At 34.3% G+C, this 18,442-nt stretch overlaps 1 protein-coding gene across 3 annotated transcripts in view; it reads right to left on the reverse strand.

Annotated features, from left to right (window-relative positions):
• The window catches only part of LOC149483556 (uncharacterized), a 184,693-nt gene that overhangs the window by 84,346 nt on the left and 81,905 nt on the right, over positions 1-18,442 (reverse strand). The window contains exon 2 of one of the 3 annotated variants that reach the window (XM_089702652.1): positions 15,416-15,526. The exons of the other annotated variants lie outside the window; for them this stretch is intronic. Coding sequence (XP_089558778.1) covers positions 15,416-15,488 — 73 coding nt within the window. The 5' untranslated portion in view covers positions 15,489-15,526. The remainder of the gene's footprint in view (positions 1-15,415; positions 15,527-18,442) is intronic. 3 annotated transcript variants of the gene reach the window in all.

Genomic DNA, 18,442 nt, shown 5'->3' on the forward strand with positions numbered 1-18,442 from the left:
GCCCATAATTTCAACATAATTTACAATAGCATTTTACGTTAAATTTTACGATTAGGTTATGTTTAAACCCATTATAGGCTGTAAGCTACCTACAATGGAAGTCACAAAATCCTTCCGAATCCATTTAATTATGACTAGTATAGAATGCAATCATTCAAAACTTTCAAATCATCCCGTCGTAGGATTTTTCACCACTATAATATATGTTATAGCTTCTATTTCGAAGATAGATTTGCTACAAATATTGTTACTATTATAAGCACAATTGTCTCATTTATAACAATAGATAACATCAACAAACCCTTTTCATTACACAATAATTATCAGATCTGTTGTATTATCTCATAAATTTCAATGTACTAACTTTATAACCTCTTTACATAATGTATCTTGAAACTTAATTGTTTGCCTTCCAATTAATTTATAAAACTACGAAACAAGTACATTTTACGATCACTCAATTACCTAATAAATATAGATTCCATTATCCTTTACTTCCTTAAGCATCTCTGTTTTATGTTATTTTATGTTAAATGCCAGAAGCTCAAAATCCTACACAACTTTTTGTGAATTCCCTCTTCCCGCCTTACCAATACATCCTTCACGAATCCTAAAGATTTACACAACTGAATCGCAAACAGCACCTATAACTCAACAAGCTGTCAATCTCCATACATACGCAGGCGCATCTATCCACAACATCATATATGAATTATAGTTCCTCGTTACCTCAGAGAAATGACTCTAAACTATTCTTCCCACATAATTCACCCTGGAGACGAGACATACCTTCTCACCGTCCCATAATTATATACAGCTAGACTAACAGCTTTAGGAAGTCGTTTCGCGTACTTTTGTAAAACATTAAAACAAATAGTATAAGGCACATCCGGTATGTTGATTGATGTATGTCTGTACATAAAATGGAGAAATAAAACGTACGATTACTGCGTTATTGTTTTACCGCAGTGCGTTTATTTCGAAGTTGTTACATTGTGTATATTATGATTTATGACTATTAAATCTGCAATTAAATCTGCAAAAACTAATTAAATCTGCAAAAACAGACGATGCCCGGGAGAAATACAAAACAATTCGTAATCGTTGCAACATATTGTGTAGAGACGCACAACGACGCCATTTCCATTCATCTGTCGAGAACGGCGACTCTGTCAAAATTTGGAACTTCCTAAAAAGTCTAGGAGTTGGTAAAAATTCCCATTCTTTGTCCTCTTCCAATGTCAATATAGATAATTTAAATCAGCATTTTTCATCTTCAGTTTATATCAACAATACTTTAAAACAAATCACTCTAGATAACCTTGCTTCTCTTCCAACTCCAGAATTTCCCCCGTTCAGTTTTAGTCAACTCACCGATTGTGATGTTAAGAAAAGCATATTGTCCATCGCCTCTAACGCTGCCGGCTGTGACCTTGTGAGTCGTAGAATGATCATCCCTATCCTCGATATAATTAATCCCACCATTACCCATATCCTTAACTTCTCTCTTTCGTCCGGGACCTTTCCTAACTGTTGGAAAGATGCCCACATTATTCCTCTACCTAAAAAATCTAGTCCTAAATTGTTATCCGATTATCGTCCTATTTCTATTTTACCCTTCCTTTCCAAAGTCCTTGAACGCCTTATCCATCAACAATTAACCACTTTCATTAACTCCAACAATATCCTGAGTCCTTTCCAGTTCGGGTTCCGCTCTGGCCACAGCACAGCTACTGCTCTAGTGAAGGTAACAGACGACATTCGTGCAGGGATGGATAATAAGCAGCTCACAGTTCTTACTCTTCTAGACTTCAGCAATGCTTTTAATACAGTCGACTTTGACATACTGCTGAGTCTGCTGCGTTTGATTAACATTCCAACTTCGGTGATTGACTGGTTTCGTAATTACCTGCGTGGCCGGCGGCAGCGTGTTCTGATGGGTGACACCCACTCTTCTTGGGCTGCTGTCTCCGCCGGTGTGCCGCAGGGTGGCGTGTTGTCACCTCTCCTCTCTTCTATCTTTATAAATTCCTTAACCTCGCGCCTCACTTCTCTCTACCATATGTACGCTGACGACTTACAAATCTACACCCAGGCCTCGCTCAACAATTTACCTAGTGCTATCCGACATATCAATGCCGAACTAGCAACCCTGGTCAATTGGAGTGACGAATACGGTCTAAAAATCAATCCTGCAAAGAGTCACGCGATTATCATGGGAAGTCCGTATCTCGTTTCCGAAATTGACTGGGGCGCCTTACCCAGTGTCTGCCTTGGTGGAGTAACAATTCCTTATTGTAAGGTGGTTAAAAATCTAGGTGTTCATCTCGACCAAACACTATCGTGGTCTCACCACCTACAAGAGATCAGTCGTAAGTTGTATGCGGCATCGGGTACTCTTCGGCGTCTACGTAACTTTTTGCCTATTCCAACAAAAATTATGTTAGCTCAATCCCTTCTCTTCCCTATCCTCGACTATGCGGATGTGTGTTTTCCTGACCTTACGGTTGAGAATATGGAGAAACTTGAGCGTCTGCAAAATCTTTTAATTCGATTTGTATTCGGCCTTCGCAAATTCGACCATGTCTCTTTCTATCGCAGACGCCTCAAGTGGCTCCCTATTCGCCTCCGACATCATCTCCACTGTCTTCAATTACTATACCGTATCCTTTTCGATCCTTCCACTCCTTCCTACCTTAAGAATAACTTCATTTTTCAACACTGCGAAAACTACTCTCTTCGATCAGCTGACAAACTTATTTTGTGTATTCCCTCTCATCGCACCAATTTTTATGCGGGTTCTTTTGCTGTCTCTGCCGTCAAGTTATGGAACTCCCTACCTTTAAAAATCAGACTTGCTCCTTCCTTATCCTCTTTTAAACATCATGTCCGTAATCATTTCCTCTTAACTGCCTATAATTCGGATTAGTTTATGTAGTATACTTCTATTTAGACATATTTATATTTATTTATATATTTATATATAAATTATATATATATATTATATATATTTAATATTTATATAGTATGCATATGTGTATGTATGTATGTGTATCGTATGATATATTTGTATTTCATATATTTATTTAGGTAATATTAGTAATATTATTATTTATATATATACAGGGTGTCCCAAAAAGTAGTGATGAACGGAAGCTGGGAGGTAGAGGACCAAGAGGGCTATCCGAATCACCCCCATGTATGTTATGCGATTTTTCGTATTTTCGGAGTTATTACATTTTTTTCAATTTTTCATCTATCGCCGAGTACGATGAGATTTTTATTTATGGTGACGTGAATTATTGCGCTAGATGCTTGTTTTTTTTTGTGTGCTAAGCTGAAAGATAGGCCAATTCAGTATGGTAACATTTACTATCGTTAGATCTTCGAATGGAATAAAAAAAAGAATTAAATGCCAAGAAAGATAAAATTACCCAGTATGTTCATAACTTCAAGGGCCCATAAAAAAATAAAATCACATAAAAAAGGTTTTCCATTTGGCTTTTAAAAACTTGCTCTATCGATCAGGTAGCCACCATAAAAATTTCATTTTATTATTCTGAAGGCTTCAATCGAAAAATTGAAATCTAAATGTGGTAAGTGCAAAATTTTTATTAACATGATGATCATTAAAACCAATAAATAGGTGTTTAATTACCAGAATTTTTTTAAATAGCCCCGCTGTTGCTCAGTGCAAGTGCGACATCACCGTAAAAAGTTGTCTTTTAATTGTCTGAATGCTTTTTTATCATTTTTAATGGTTTCTTCTGCTACTATGAATTTCCGGGTTATTTTGTCCAAATTGGGGCATTCTCTCAAGTAGCCGAGGTCTTTTTAGTATCCCCATTGAAAAAAAATCAATGGGGTTTATTCGAGGGACCGTGGAGGCCAGGCTTTAACCCGTGACGCGTCCGGCTCACAGCCGGCACCGATCCCGATAGTGTCAAGGGAGTTCACGAAATCTAGCTTTTTTATGACTACCGAGTTTGAAAATTTTATTTACCCTATTGTTCTATAATTATATGCCATGTATGATATATTTTTGGAAAGAGGAAGAAACTAGTTATAGCATAAAAATGTAATCATGACGATATATTTTTTCTATAAAATTAAAAAAAATTGATTTTCTTTTGTTTTAATTTTAATTGCTTACATACTAACACTTACATGATAATGCTGAGTCATCAAATGATCATATTCACGTTTTCATATCACTACACGATTGCCAAATACATTCACTTATATTTTCACACATTTAACACAACGTATTTCACTATGAATAATAACAAATCTCCATTATTCACAAACAAGAAAAAAAGCGCCATTTTGCGTCTTCCGCACTGAAAAGTTGAGACACTTTTTCACTGAGTATTCTTCAAATATCCCTAAAACCAATATCATAAACGTATTCTACGTAAAATTTCCAGTAATATACGTCTCAATTATCACTCATCTAATTATTCCTCTCGGCATAATTCACAATCCAAATATTCGTTGAACAAGACAAATGTCACAAACTATGGCCGATGACGCAACTCAATCAATGATTCACTTTTTTTTTTTATTTTGTGGTTTTGGTCTCTATTGCCTGTCTCGGAGTCGTGTCGATTCGAATTATAAATATTTAAGGCATAGAGAAATATTTTTTATACTGGAAACATTCACTTGTAAGAACTACAGGTGACCTTCAAAGTCATTGGCCGCGTTATGAACAGTCGTTGTTACGCAGGACGCTACAGTACAGTTTTAGTTATGAGCAACCGTCTGTACATAGGACGCGTCACGGGTTAAAGCAGGCGTCACCGGCGCATGCGCAGGCTGCAACGACCAATCCATCTTTCAGGGTATTTTTGCCCTTTAGCCTGGCCTCCACGGTCTCCGGACATAAACCCTATTGAATTTTTTCCGTGGGGATACTACAAAGACGAGAGACTGCCACAATTTGGACGAAATAACCCGGAAATTCATAGTAGCAGAAGAAACCATTAAAAATGATAAAAGAGCATTCAGACATTAAAAAGACAACTTTTTACGGTGATGTCGCACTTGCATTGAGCAACAGCGGGGCTATTTAAAAAAAATTCATTTTTAAACACCTATTTATTGGTTTTAATAATCATCATGTTAATAAAAATTTTGCACTTACCACATTTAGATTTCAATTTTTCGATTGAAGCCTTCAGAATAATAAAATGAAATTTTTAGGGTAGCTACCTGATCGATAGAGCAAGTTTTTAAAAGCCAAATGGAAAACCTTTTTTATGTGATTTTATTTTTTTATGGGCCCTTGAAGTTATGAACATACTGGGTAATATTATCTTTCATAGCATTTAATTCTTTTTTTTATTCCATTCGAAGATCTAACGATAGTAAATGTTACCATACTGAATTGGCCTATCTTTCAGCTTAGCACACAAAAAAAAACAAGCATCTAGCGCAATAATTCACGTCACCATAAATAAAAATCTCATCGTACTCGGCGATAGATGAAAAATTGAAAAAAAATGTAATAACTCCGAAAATACGAAAAATCGCATAACACACATGGGGGTGATTCGGATAGCCCTCTAAGTCCTCTACCTCCCAGCTTCAGTATATCACTACTTTTTGGGACACCCTGTATATTTTTTTTTTTTTTATTTTTGTTCATTTTTACGTATTTATATCATGTACTGTATAAAATGTGTATATATTTTATTGTGTTCTCTTATTATTTCTACCCTATTCTAAAAATATGTTTTTATTTTGTCCGACTACTTTTTGCGCTTCTTTGCCTTTCTCCCCGTGGTTGCCTGGCAGAGATCACTGCATAGTGATAAGGCCGCCCTTTGTGCTTTCTAATCTTATTTTTGTAACCTTTATGTATATTTTGTTTTTTGCACAATAAAGTGTTAAATAAATAAATAAATAAATATTATCGGGTAAAGTATCATATCTTATAGCTACGTACTAGATTCACCATGTCCTATACAAATGACGGAAACGAATTTTGTTATGTAGTAAGATGGATTGTATATTTTTTCCAGTTTTATTCCAATATCCGAGCGTTTTTTAGTGAGTTATACTTACCTAATAACTAACATTTTATCATTTTCTTTTTGATAAATTTTTATGTATTTTCAATTGTAACACATACATGTTAAAACTATATCAAACCATCTTACTCATCTTAAGTAATTAGATCAAAGTATGTACCGAGTCTTAAATAGAAAATATGTAAAATAAAAAAACGCGGTAATAGCAATATAGTGTAAAATTAATGCATTCACGATAACATGCAAATTACGCCGTAGCATAATCTTATAATTTCTCTGCTCTTATTAGTCTAACTACAAAGTATTTTGTTGGATATCATTGATGTATATTATATATTGTAGATATTTTTCAATCGTCATTACCTATTGAATTCTTATCATTAAAGATTCTTCATTGGAAATACCTACTTGGATGTACCCAAATTTTTGATCTCCCATGTCTAAATCTTGGCGGATTATGCTCTTAAAGTTGATTATATTTTTTGTTCTTTGGTTCGTTGTTTTTGGTTCTTCAGTAGGCATCTTACTCTAAAAGTCGACCACTTTAATGAAATTTCCTTACCTGAAACAAAATAATTAAAACACATTAATTACAGGTAATTTGATAAAACAACATAATATTTAAAATATTATAAAAATCAAATGATTTAACAAATTTATATAATATCTTGGTATATAGATTGATGTTCACCAAATATGGCTAATCCATTTAAGCCCTATACATTATGGGTAATTTTTGTTTATCAGATAACTAAAAGCATAGTACATATTAGTTAATGGTACACACGATACAATTAACTACAATATATTGCTGGAAATATCCAATAATATTAGTATAGAAAATATATCCCAAACTAAAACCTGTTCCTGGACTAGAATCAATTTAAACTGCGCAAATGCATGTCCTACCTAAATAGCATTGTTAGAAGGTGTCCCGAAATCGAGGTTACAGCCGACAACAATCACAGTTAATTGAAGAAAATAGTCGCAATAATGATAGTTATTAGCCGAGAACCAACTGCTGTAGAAATAATTTAAGCATTGCTAAAGATACTTTATTATCATTGTCTTCATCTTAAAGTAATATAAAGAGAAAACGTGAACTATTTAATAGTTCTTAACAAATTATTTTCCCTCTTCAATCAAAGGTCTTGTCGTCGTATTGCAATATATTTTCATCTCTACATAACATTAGAAGCAACATACTTAAAAAAATTATATCAATATTATAGAACATTTTCGAAAAATTTTGCACGAAAATCTGCAACTTATCCTACAGGTATTTCCGTACACTAAAAATATGTTCGTCACACTGAAACAAAAGCGTAAACCAGCGAAACACTATACAATACAACGAGGAAGGCTAAGAAGCGGAACGAAAGGCGCGATCACATTAGGGCTAATACCATCGCAGTGGACGCGTTGGCGTTCGCTCGTTACGAGGATTGGCTGCAGCGAATTGCTATGAAACACTATGTAAATTTGCACTTACACTGGGCAAAGAACGGGGCATTTAATGTACATTTCGCTGCGTCTCGAGTCGATTAAATGAGAGGTTGGAAGAATCGTTTTGAAAGTAGGTAGACTAGCTGAGGTGTGAACATGAGAGAACATGTGTAAAGATATTGTTTTTTATTAAAAAGTGTCTATTGTACAATGTATAATTTGTTTCAATACTGAATTGCCTTTCTAAAAAATCACCCATGACTGTTATTATTAGGGATGTAACGATACATGATTTTGCCGATACGATACCGATACCGATATTTGTAGTAATGTATCGGCGATACCGATACCGATACCGATATCGATGGCTTGGTAGAAAAATAAATAGTGAATTATGCATAAAAAGTTTCCAACATTTAACAGAGACAACTGTTAATCGTATTCTTTTAAATAAAAATGCCAAATCAAAAAACAACAAAACTATTTATTTTAGTATTATTATTTTACAAAGTCAGTTAAACTTTAAGTAATACACATACAATCAGTACCTAATAAAAGTTTACTATTGGTAGAGTTTTTTCAGAAAACAAAGTGCGCACGCGCGGGCGGCCTCCCGCATCGTTCATTGGGCGCGGGTTTTTGAATTGTTTTTATATCAAAAAAATTGGTTGTTTGTAAAGTAGGTTTACGATCGAGATGTTTACGTGATAACATAATGCAGTGGCAGCGCTCGAGATGAAACGGGAGATCGGTCCGTCTCTCTCTCGTTATACCTGCGATCGCGCTCGTGAGGTTTTGGTGTGACACAAGTTTATGAACATGTCACCCGACTAAAACGATTTTAAAAAATCAAAATTATATATTTCTTTCCTTTACATAAACAAATTTGTGATTGGAACACTCCTAGTAAGCAAATAAAATGCTTGTGTCAGGAGGTTCCGCTCTTCCTTAACACTATTACAGAAACAGAAATAAAACAATATGAATGAATACAATGCAAAAACATAAAAGAAAAGAAAGAATTTAATAAAAAAATATCGGTATCGGTTGATTTATTATCGGCGATACCGATATATCGGCTTGCCGATTATATCGGCCGATATATCGGTATCGGTATCGGTATCGTTACATCCCTAGTTATTATTATTGACGATAAAAAATACTCATTATTATAATGCTAATTTATGTTACATTGTTGTGATATGATGCATTATTTTTATAATTAACTAAAAAAGAACACTGTATTAGTTGCACTCGAAAGTTTTAACCCATTGACCACCGAGCGGCCCGATCGGGCCGAGACACAATAGATTTTCTATTGTGTCTGTGATCCGAGGACTGACGGATTAATAATAAATGCAATCAACACATCGTTTCTCTGCAATATATAAATAATAATTAAACCACAATATAGAATAGTTACACGCCAAGATCATTACCACCTACGTATAAAAACTATCCTCTTATAATAATGTAATTACTTCTTCTCTATTCGATTACCATTCCTTTCTACGCTTTCACCGGTCATCACTTTAATAAGGTTTATTACAAAACATTGTACAAATGACACACGGCGAATTTGTACGCAGTTAGACATGCGTGATTGCGCGCACGCGACATCCGTGACGAGCGACGACACGATTCGTCGCGTGTGCCCTAATGACGTCGCAGCTTTAAAAACCTTTAAATTAGGCTTATTTATTGCGCCGCGATTGAGCGACGAAAGCAGGTGCTATTGTTGCTGATGCGTTTTTTATTGACGTGTTCATTATTATAAATAAAAAATAATTCTTAGTTTAATGTTGTTGATTAGGACAATCTTTACACTTATATTGGATAGTATTTTTAATATTCTCAAGTAATGTTATGATAATTTAAAAGTTTGTTACTTAATTTACCTTGCAATTGATCAGAAGGAAGGCCAATTACTGCTTCTTTATTTAAAAAGTATGAGACAGTAAAATAGCTATAATTTTTACCGTATAAACCTCTAATTTCCTAATGACGTCAAATAAATTATAATCACTACAAATAATCGAAGCAATCAACATGAACTGAAGCCAAAACGTATCGCTTGCCTTTACATCGGTAAACCATAAACATTGATAAATCTTAACGAGCCTCCGTTTATACTCACACAAATAAGCTAGTTACATTAACAATACATAAAGTATTATGAGGGCATCGAGTTGGATCAACAAATGGACGTAAAACGTAACGGTGTCTGTTTGCATGTCACACGAGACACGTCTTTTATGTCTATAGCTAATTTACGGTGATGGAGACTTCTAGAACAATTATCGAGCGAGCTTTATCGAAGACGACTTAATACTTAAGAGTGACACCGCGAGACCGCCCCGCCACTTTTAATAAAGCCATCCAAAGAGGGCCATAATACGTCGAATTTACGACCACCGTTAGCGTCCAACATAAAATTCGATGCGTGTGTGACTTTTTATCGACACCGTAAGTTGCGAGGCTCGTTATCGAGTCGATAATTTCTTTATTTCATGCCGCCTCACCCCTGCCCGCCTCGCGAACTGTGAGCCTGTTCTTTTGCATAATGCTTTTTGGTAATTAAGAAAAATCTGGTTCAATCTTCGTTACGATTTCGTTGCTTACTGGATTAATGATGTTGATACGTATTTACTGACGGGAGTAAACAAAACGGGTATTCGTATACAATGAGAAGTCAATTTGGTGTTAAATTAATGTATGAAGGATAAGGCAGTGCTTGGAGTCATTGATCATTTTCGTTTTATTTTTATTTAATGTGATTAACAAACAAAAATGTACATATTTTAAATATTCATCTACAATTTTAACATTGGTATAGATTATAATTGATATTAATTACTTAAATGCTAATAAAAAATTTATGCCTTAATGCCATTATCAGCTTTCCTAAACTTATCAACATGCCCTCATCGTTAACTCAGAATCTCAGAATCTTAATTATTTTTTCGATACTCTAGATATAGTAATTTAGAAGTACCGAATAATTAAGGTAGGTACATTGCAATCAACGTATGTAATTATATATTTTGTATGTAATCAATACGGTGAAAGCAACTGCCTGTGCTGTTTTATTTGTGAACCAATTCTTTGTTTAGCTTTCATAATATTTAAAGTTACGTAACACAGTAACGAAGAAAGAAAAAAGCCTATCCTTCTGAAAATAAAACAAAACTTCTCATACTTAAATAAATTATACTGTATTGACGTGGGGTTTTGTGAAGTTTCATAATCATATTCAGTGTTTATAGATATGAGTGCTGTAAGGTTTTTTACTACAATAATTATTTTTTAGAATAATACTTTCATCATAATCAGCCCCGGGTCAGTCATAAGAGCAAAATAAATAAACCTTTTTTATGTGCTGACATGTTTCCTTGAAAACCTTGTAATGTGGTCAAATAAAATAAATATGTTCTCGGCTTATCAATGATAAAGTGCGGGTTATTAAATAAAACCGTTTACGGCCGCGAACAGAAGCGAGCTACTTGAACGTTTATGTTTTTATCGTAAAAATACCGAAATTACAATATGAGTTGGAATACGAAAATATAAAAAAAAACAAAAGCGTTACAATCAACTTTGTCGGATCCCGCGAAACGAGAGGCAAAAACCGCGGCCGTATTCTGGAAACGAGTTCACTGGAGGTCATTAGGGTTGTGTTGAGGAATTTTTATCTTAGCTAGTTGCTATGTCAAGTATCATTTGTTTTTATGTCAGTTCGCGTAGGGCCATAGTTCAATTATGTGTACCTACTTAACACATATTTCTGAACTTAACGTAATAACAAGAAAAAATAACATTAAAATTTACTTTGGCGTTCTATACAATTTATACACACGATCTAAACACAAAAAATAATTCTTTTTTATTTGTTTTATAGACCTATCCTGAACTCTTATTTCATGTAATGGTTGTTGTAGTTGTACACAAAATTGGCATCCATGGACCATGACCCAAGTTCAGCGTATCAAAACAATAGACTGCTTTATTATGAAAAATCCACAAACGAAATATGAAAATTTTCAGAATAAGTCCGCTCGATCGTCATAAAATGCTACATACAGCCAATATAACTGATCTCGATAACAGAAACTGTATCAAACATTAACATTAAAAAACGGTCACCGGTTCTCATTTAATTTCCCGCGTAGCATTTTTATAATCGTGGACCTATAAATTCGCCAGGTCATATTCGAGCTAAGTGCTTAATATCTGTATATTTTATTTATGCGTATTAAGAAATTATATTATTCAACTGTTCGTAAGTATGGTAATGATGCGAATACTAAACTGTAAATTGAATAAAAATAAATTAAAACGTTATACTCGTACGAGGTGATTGTCTACATTGTTGATGCGTCTTTATTTAGTGCTTCGATCAAACTTGATTTGGTTGGAGATATTGAAGTAAATACAGTATTTTGAAGTACTTTTGTTAATTTAACAATTTAATTTTTCAAGATGGAAAATTTTTGTAAAACATTCGAATAAACTTAAGTAGATATTATAAGTATGTAATATTTGTTTCCCGTTTCATAAGAGCTACTATGTGTAGTATCATATATATCAAAACTTAGCATAAAGTTTTCCCAAAAATATTTAAAAAATTACTAATGTTAATTTTTTATCTCTTTTTATTAGATGAATATGGGACTTTCGCCATTTGACAACCGAACGTTTTAAGAAGACTTCCGAACAACAAAATGAATAGAGGCGATACAATAAAATAAACAATAAATAACAATACAGTTCGGCATTTCCCAGCCCACTGAGCGAGAGGAGTGGCGCGTGCGCCGCCTACACACACATTACCAATTCTAATAGACGGATTCACACACTTTATGATACATTTATTTACGATATTTCTTATCGTTATTTATAATAAATATTGTCTTGAAACATCGTCCGCGGATTGAGAGAAAACGTGTTTTGACTGTATTTGTGTGTGCAAAACATCAAAGATACACATGCTATTTTGCTGACGAAATATTGTCCTAGTTGGACATTTAAAAATTCGTTGAGGAGAAAATGGACATAAAATTTGAATATGAATATAATATTTTGTTATGATTCATATTATGATAGCGTAAATTATTAATAAAGAATTTAATACTACGACCGACTGCGAATATTTAGCGTAAGATCCGGATAGAAAGATACAAATAAATATTTAATATTTATTAATAATAAAACACTCGTGTGTGTCGTGTGTTAAAAAGAACAAACATTATATCAACACATTTTATTAAAATATCACACTATAAAGATCACGCATAGCAAATCTACCTTATAACAATACCTACCTTAAATCAATATTACCCTACACTTACAACTTCTAACCTCTACACAATCCTAAAGTATCCCATCCAAATCACCAATCTCCTAAGTACAAACATCAGCATAGAACTACAGTACTAACCATAGTCCATAAATCCTAGACTACGTATGACGTGGCAACCCAGCCTGTAGCTGTCAATCCGCTAACCGGGCTGGTCCACGTCGCGTCGCTGACAATGCACTATATCATTGCAATTATCGACTGCACGCGCATATTTCGCAACGCTCGTTTATTCTTGAATATGTAAGTGCGTATTAGTTGAATACTGTGAACTGTGAAGTATGATAAATGGCTTGGAAAAACTGGATGGAGTATGCTCTTTTCTGCTAACCCGTGACGATGATTGGTTTAAGATAGAATGATAAACTTGGCAACGTGTATGTTTTCCTTATACCTAGTCATATTTTAAATGAAGATAATAACAACAATCTAGGAAGTTTACCTACCCAGAATTATTTTTGTAGTAGTGGATACTAGAAAGCAATTAAAGGTTTTGTATCGCGTAAGAATAAAGTATAATCATTTTTATATGTAATCAGCAAAGCATTCCAATTAATTGTGTTGAACTATCGAAACAAAGCGTTCGAAAATATAAACCAACGACATAAACCCACGTTCCCGCGTCGATATTTTGAGTCGAACCATTTCAATCAGAATTAGAAAGTACTTATTAAGTTAATACAACAAATCGTTGTACGCCCAACACCCAGTGTGTCGATCAATTTGTATCTCACTTCGTGAGCTGTTAACACTTCTTAACGACCTTAATCATTAAATTGCTACGAGTTATCACGCACCAAATACACTTTACCGTTTCAAAAAGTTCACCAATTACGCATTTTTCTATATTTGGGCGAAAGCTAAACTCCTACGCGTGAGAAACTGTCATTACTGATAATGTCTGGTAAGTGTATTGATTGTTGTATTACGATAATTATTGATTTCAAGCGCCAGTGTTTATTTTTTGTTTCAAAGAAGTTATATTAAAGTGCAACCCATCCGTAAAAAATATCATACATCGTTTAACATAATACTAGTCCGGGATACATCGCCCATTTTTGCAAGTGATTACTATCAAGCTAATTTTTCGTGAGTAGCTTTATTTTGATGAGATGCCCAATAATTTCATGTACGAAACTCTCGATTGTGGTAGCTTACAGAGGTAACAAGGATAAAAATTTTTGATTTGACGGTTCTCAAATATTTATTACGCAATTTGTAGGACAATATGTCTGTTGAATTATATAAGTATGAAATAAGTGAAAATAAAAAAATCAGCTGGTTAGTAATCATTTATGATGACTTCGTTATCGATACACATTGGAAAGGGGGACTCTTTGATCAAACCATAGATTTTGTAGGACAAAACCATATTATAGTACTAAAACGAAATCGGGGGCTTCCACCACGGGGGCAAAACACACTGGGGGCGTAACCTACGGACACATATTTTTTCGAATAATTTAGATAATTATCTTGAGATTGAACAAAAAAAAACATTCAGTTAGTAATTAATATTTAAGAACCATCAAATCAAAATATTTTATCCTTGTTTCCTCTGGTAGCTACCACAATCGAGAGTTTCGTACATGAAATTATTGGGCATCTCATCATAATAAAGCTACTCACGAAAAATTAGCTTGATAGTAATCACTTGCAAAAATGGGCGATGTATCCCGGACTATACGTACTGAGTAAGGAATTATACCAGACAACTGTCAGAACTAATAGAAAATTTAAAACCATTTCCATATTTAAACCCAACGCGGCAACAGCAATCCACGTCCAAGAAACATACCAGAAAATTGAATCAAACTTATTCCCATTGATACCGAAAACTAATTCGTTACATCGGAACGCGAGCTTGTAACAAGCCGAAACGGCGAGTCGTGCTCCGGCGCACGGAAGTATGGAAATGTGCACCTGCCAGTTGCCACTCGCACCACCCACTGAGACTAGATAAACGAGCACTCAGAGCCCACTAACTGCCCGTAGCCAGCCTCTTTCTCGCTCGTTGCTACCGTTTGATTGAACGGCTGAATACTAAGCAGTGCGCTATTTTACATGTGTACAATAAAAGTCAGCCGGGATGAGGCTTTGTCTAAATTATAATTGTGCACCGCGGTTACTGGAAGCTGCCATTCTACGCTATTAAATAGGATTATGTTTCAGATCTAAGCAAGAAATATTACATTTTCAATTACGAAATTTAACACCTTTAGCAACTGGATTTATAAGTTCTGGAATCACGGTACCACAGCACGGTACTTTGGAATATTATTTTGCATTAATCTTCATCTAATTGTCTATTTAATCAATTGCTTGGAATACGTTGCCACACATAGCTGTATAATATACAGTATCATTCAGTATCAGCTCTTTTTCTGGCGCCTGTTACAATACGTCAATACAAAGATATTTCGAAAATAGCTTAAACAACTGTAGAGATAATAACTGCTGATCATCAGTGATCAGCTTGCTTTTCCTCGTTGACCAGCAAAGCCGCTATAGCTGTATTCCATTAAAACATTCGTCCTTGCGAATTCTAATCTTCTACAATATAATCATTATGATGTACCTGTGTAGCACCACGCTGGCCAGACCACGGGCGGGTCCGCGTCCACATCACGGCGAGGGTATGAAGCGAGCATCAGACCAGCTCATGGGACCATCGGCTCCCCTCACTACCCTGAGGGGATAGCCAGATGTTACATTTTTTATGATTAAGTTGGTAAAGGAGCTGTATCGAACAATACATGTTATATTAACAACACACTCGGGAATATACAGCTTGTGTTGGTTAAATAATTTTGAGCTTTATACCGAAACATTGAAGAATATGAAATGTACAATTCCTTCTTTACGATATTAGTAAAGGTTAATATTACAGCAAAGGAAAATAGTTTTTGGATACAGGATGCATTGTGAGTTTGATTGTGTGCTTTAAGTTATTAAAAACAAACAAACAAAAATATTACTCACGTTGAATTCGGTCCAAGTTCTCATCCAACTGTAAAACTCTAATCACTTATTATCAAACAATTTTTATTTTATATAGAAAAGCGGCTCATGTCGTTAATTCTAATTACTTTAGTATGAAGTTACCAATGTGCCAATACGCAGTTACAAAGGTCTCTAAAAAAACTACTTATAGAACTTGCCATCATCATTGCAAAGCTTCTCTAAAAGAAACAAAATTATATCCAAAGATAAAGTCAATAGATAAGAATTATTTTTCTGCAATAGGTGCTGACGCCCGACCGGAGATAGACTAAAGCGTGACATTCGATCATTTACGGTTCAAATCGCAGCTTTGATTGCTTTTTTAAATTCGTGTTAAATCATGAAATAACAGTTCATAAGAAGCATCAATACATACTGATTACTGATAGAGGACAACAATATTTTAAATTATTTCTTCAATATTTATGTAGGTAGTAAAAATGAACCCAAATCCTGTCTTATGTCGTTTTAGAACCGCTTGAAAACGTTTACATGGATCACTGAATGTTATATCATTCTGAGCTGATTTGATGTTACAGATCTATATTTTTTAGAACCATCTTGTCTATTCTAAAAGCTTTCGAACACAACAGCATTGATACATTAGAAACATTCCATAGAAACACAAAAGGTTGATAGGTAATGTTGTTAAGGTGTTAGTAAAATAACAGTTGATATATCCCATTAACAAAGCACAAAGCTTTCAAGTTAACTTTAATTTAAATGGCTATCAAATAAAACGTATTCTGTCATGGCGTGACTAACTTCAACACTGGTTTTCTGCTTTTCATTCTATCATCTGCAGTTTAACAAGAATTTATATATTCAGTGAAATACAAATAAAATGAATGCAACGAGCATTGAAATATGTAATGTATACGTCATAAAAACTTTATACGGTGTTGATAATAGATATTATTTTATGGTCGTCAGAATAATATCGCATTCAACCTTTTATTTATTGCTTGTTTTTTTGCTGTTTTATATTTGTGCACGCTGCACCTTATACAACGGCGGTGAATGCATCGTTTATTTAGAAAATGTCAACAATTCTCAAAAGCCAAATTAATTAGCAATTATTAACCAACAAACCGTTTAGATGCCTTAGCTTTATGCGTAACACGTTATCAGAAGCGTATACAGATACCTGTGAAGATCATTTTTAATAAACAACTTAGTGTCAGTATAATTATGTATAACTACAATCATTATCAGTAATGTATGCAGATATAGCCAGATAAAAGGCACTCCGCAGGTGTGATCGTGCGCCACACAACGGAAACTCAACTGCTCTCATCAATTGCCAATTGAGGTTTTTTCGCTGAGTCTATTAGATGACACGCGAGGTATATACAGGGTGTTCAATTTCTCGCAAACAATTCGATGATTATTATTAAATTTTCTAGATTATCTACATTCAATATAACAATTTACTACGGGTTGTGGAAACGTTTATTTAAAATCGTCTAATATTAGTAACTTCAAGAGAAACTGGTCCGGTTGGGTCATAAATAATAATCCTATACCATTACGCAAAGAAAGTGAAACAGCACAAGCGTGCCACCTGATGTTAAATGCAGTAATTATTCCTCTCTCGCGGATGCTTAAGTGTCATGTGTCGAGTATGCATGTCAATTAAGTAATATTTGAGATTGTAAGCCCGTATAAAATATTATGACGATAAATTGCAATTTAAGTCTCACTAACATTGAAAATATGGGTATAGCTGTTCAATGTCATATTATTCATCTCATTATGGAATATTTATAAGTAAAATCAATACGCGTGTAAGTTAGAAAGCTTGCGTTTTCATAACATCCGTATAAAATGATTTGAAATTTAATAGGATAGAAAAAAAATAATCTTTAAGCGGCATCTAATGCTATAAAACAAAACACAGTTCACGTATCAATCTAAACGAAATCCAAACCGTTTCTCATCAATTCATCGACATACATAAATTCCATTTATATTTTCACATATTTTTCATAGCACTACATGTTTCTTCCATTCCATTCCATTATTTCAAAGCACCCATTACCGATTATTGATTGTATTAGAAACATTTGATTGTATTAGAAAAACGCGCTCATACGATCATTAAAATAACACCCTTTATAACGAAACCTAGAAAGCGATGCCAATTACTCGGTGCAGAGCGCCGGACCACCACCCCGCAGCACTGCGAGTCGTGCCCGAGTTAAACTAATAAGATCGATGCGTTCGTTTCGATGACTCTGTTCGCTTGGTATCTGACTAGATACTTCGGAACGAGGATAACGGCATGGGAAGGAACGGTTAATGAATTGCACGAGAGTAGGTATATTAAGTTCTGTATCATGTAAATAATAATCTCAAAGGAATTCCTTCATTACCTGTAATAATATTAAATATGAAATACAATGTCGTAGATGCAAACATCTAAGTTGATTTACAGCAACGGTAACCTGCAACATTTCCTCACAAACCAGAGAGAAGAATATAATACACATATGAATATCTTTAACAAATAAAAAGTATTCTTTTCAACCAAATTCTCGTACCCAATAGAACCATCAAATAAAACAAATAAAAAACAAGCAAGCCATCACCGAAATAAAGA

Source organism: Colias philodice, chromosome 13 (genome assembly GCF_061535455.1).
Source record: "Colias philodice isolate Cphi_HAF_F1 chromosome 13, ilColPhil1 Martin Lab GWU primary, whole genome shotgun sequence".
Lineage (NCBI taxonomy): Eukaryota > Metazoa > Arthropoda > Insecta > Lepidoptera > Pieridae > Colias > Colias philodice.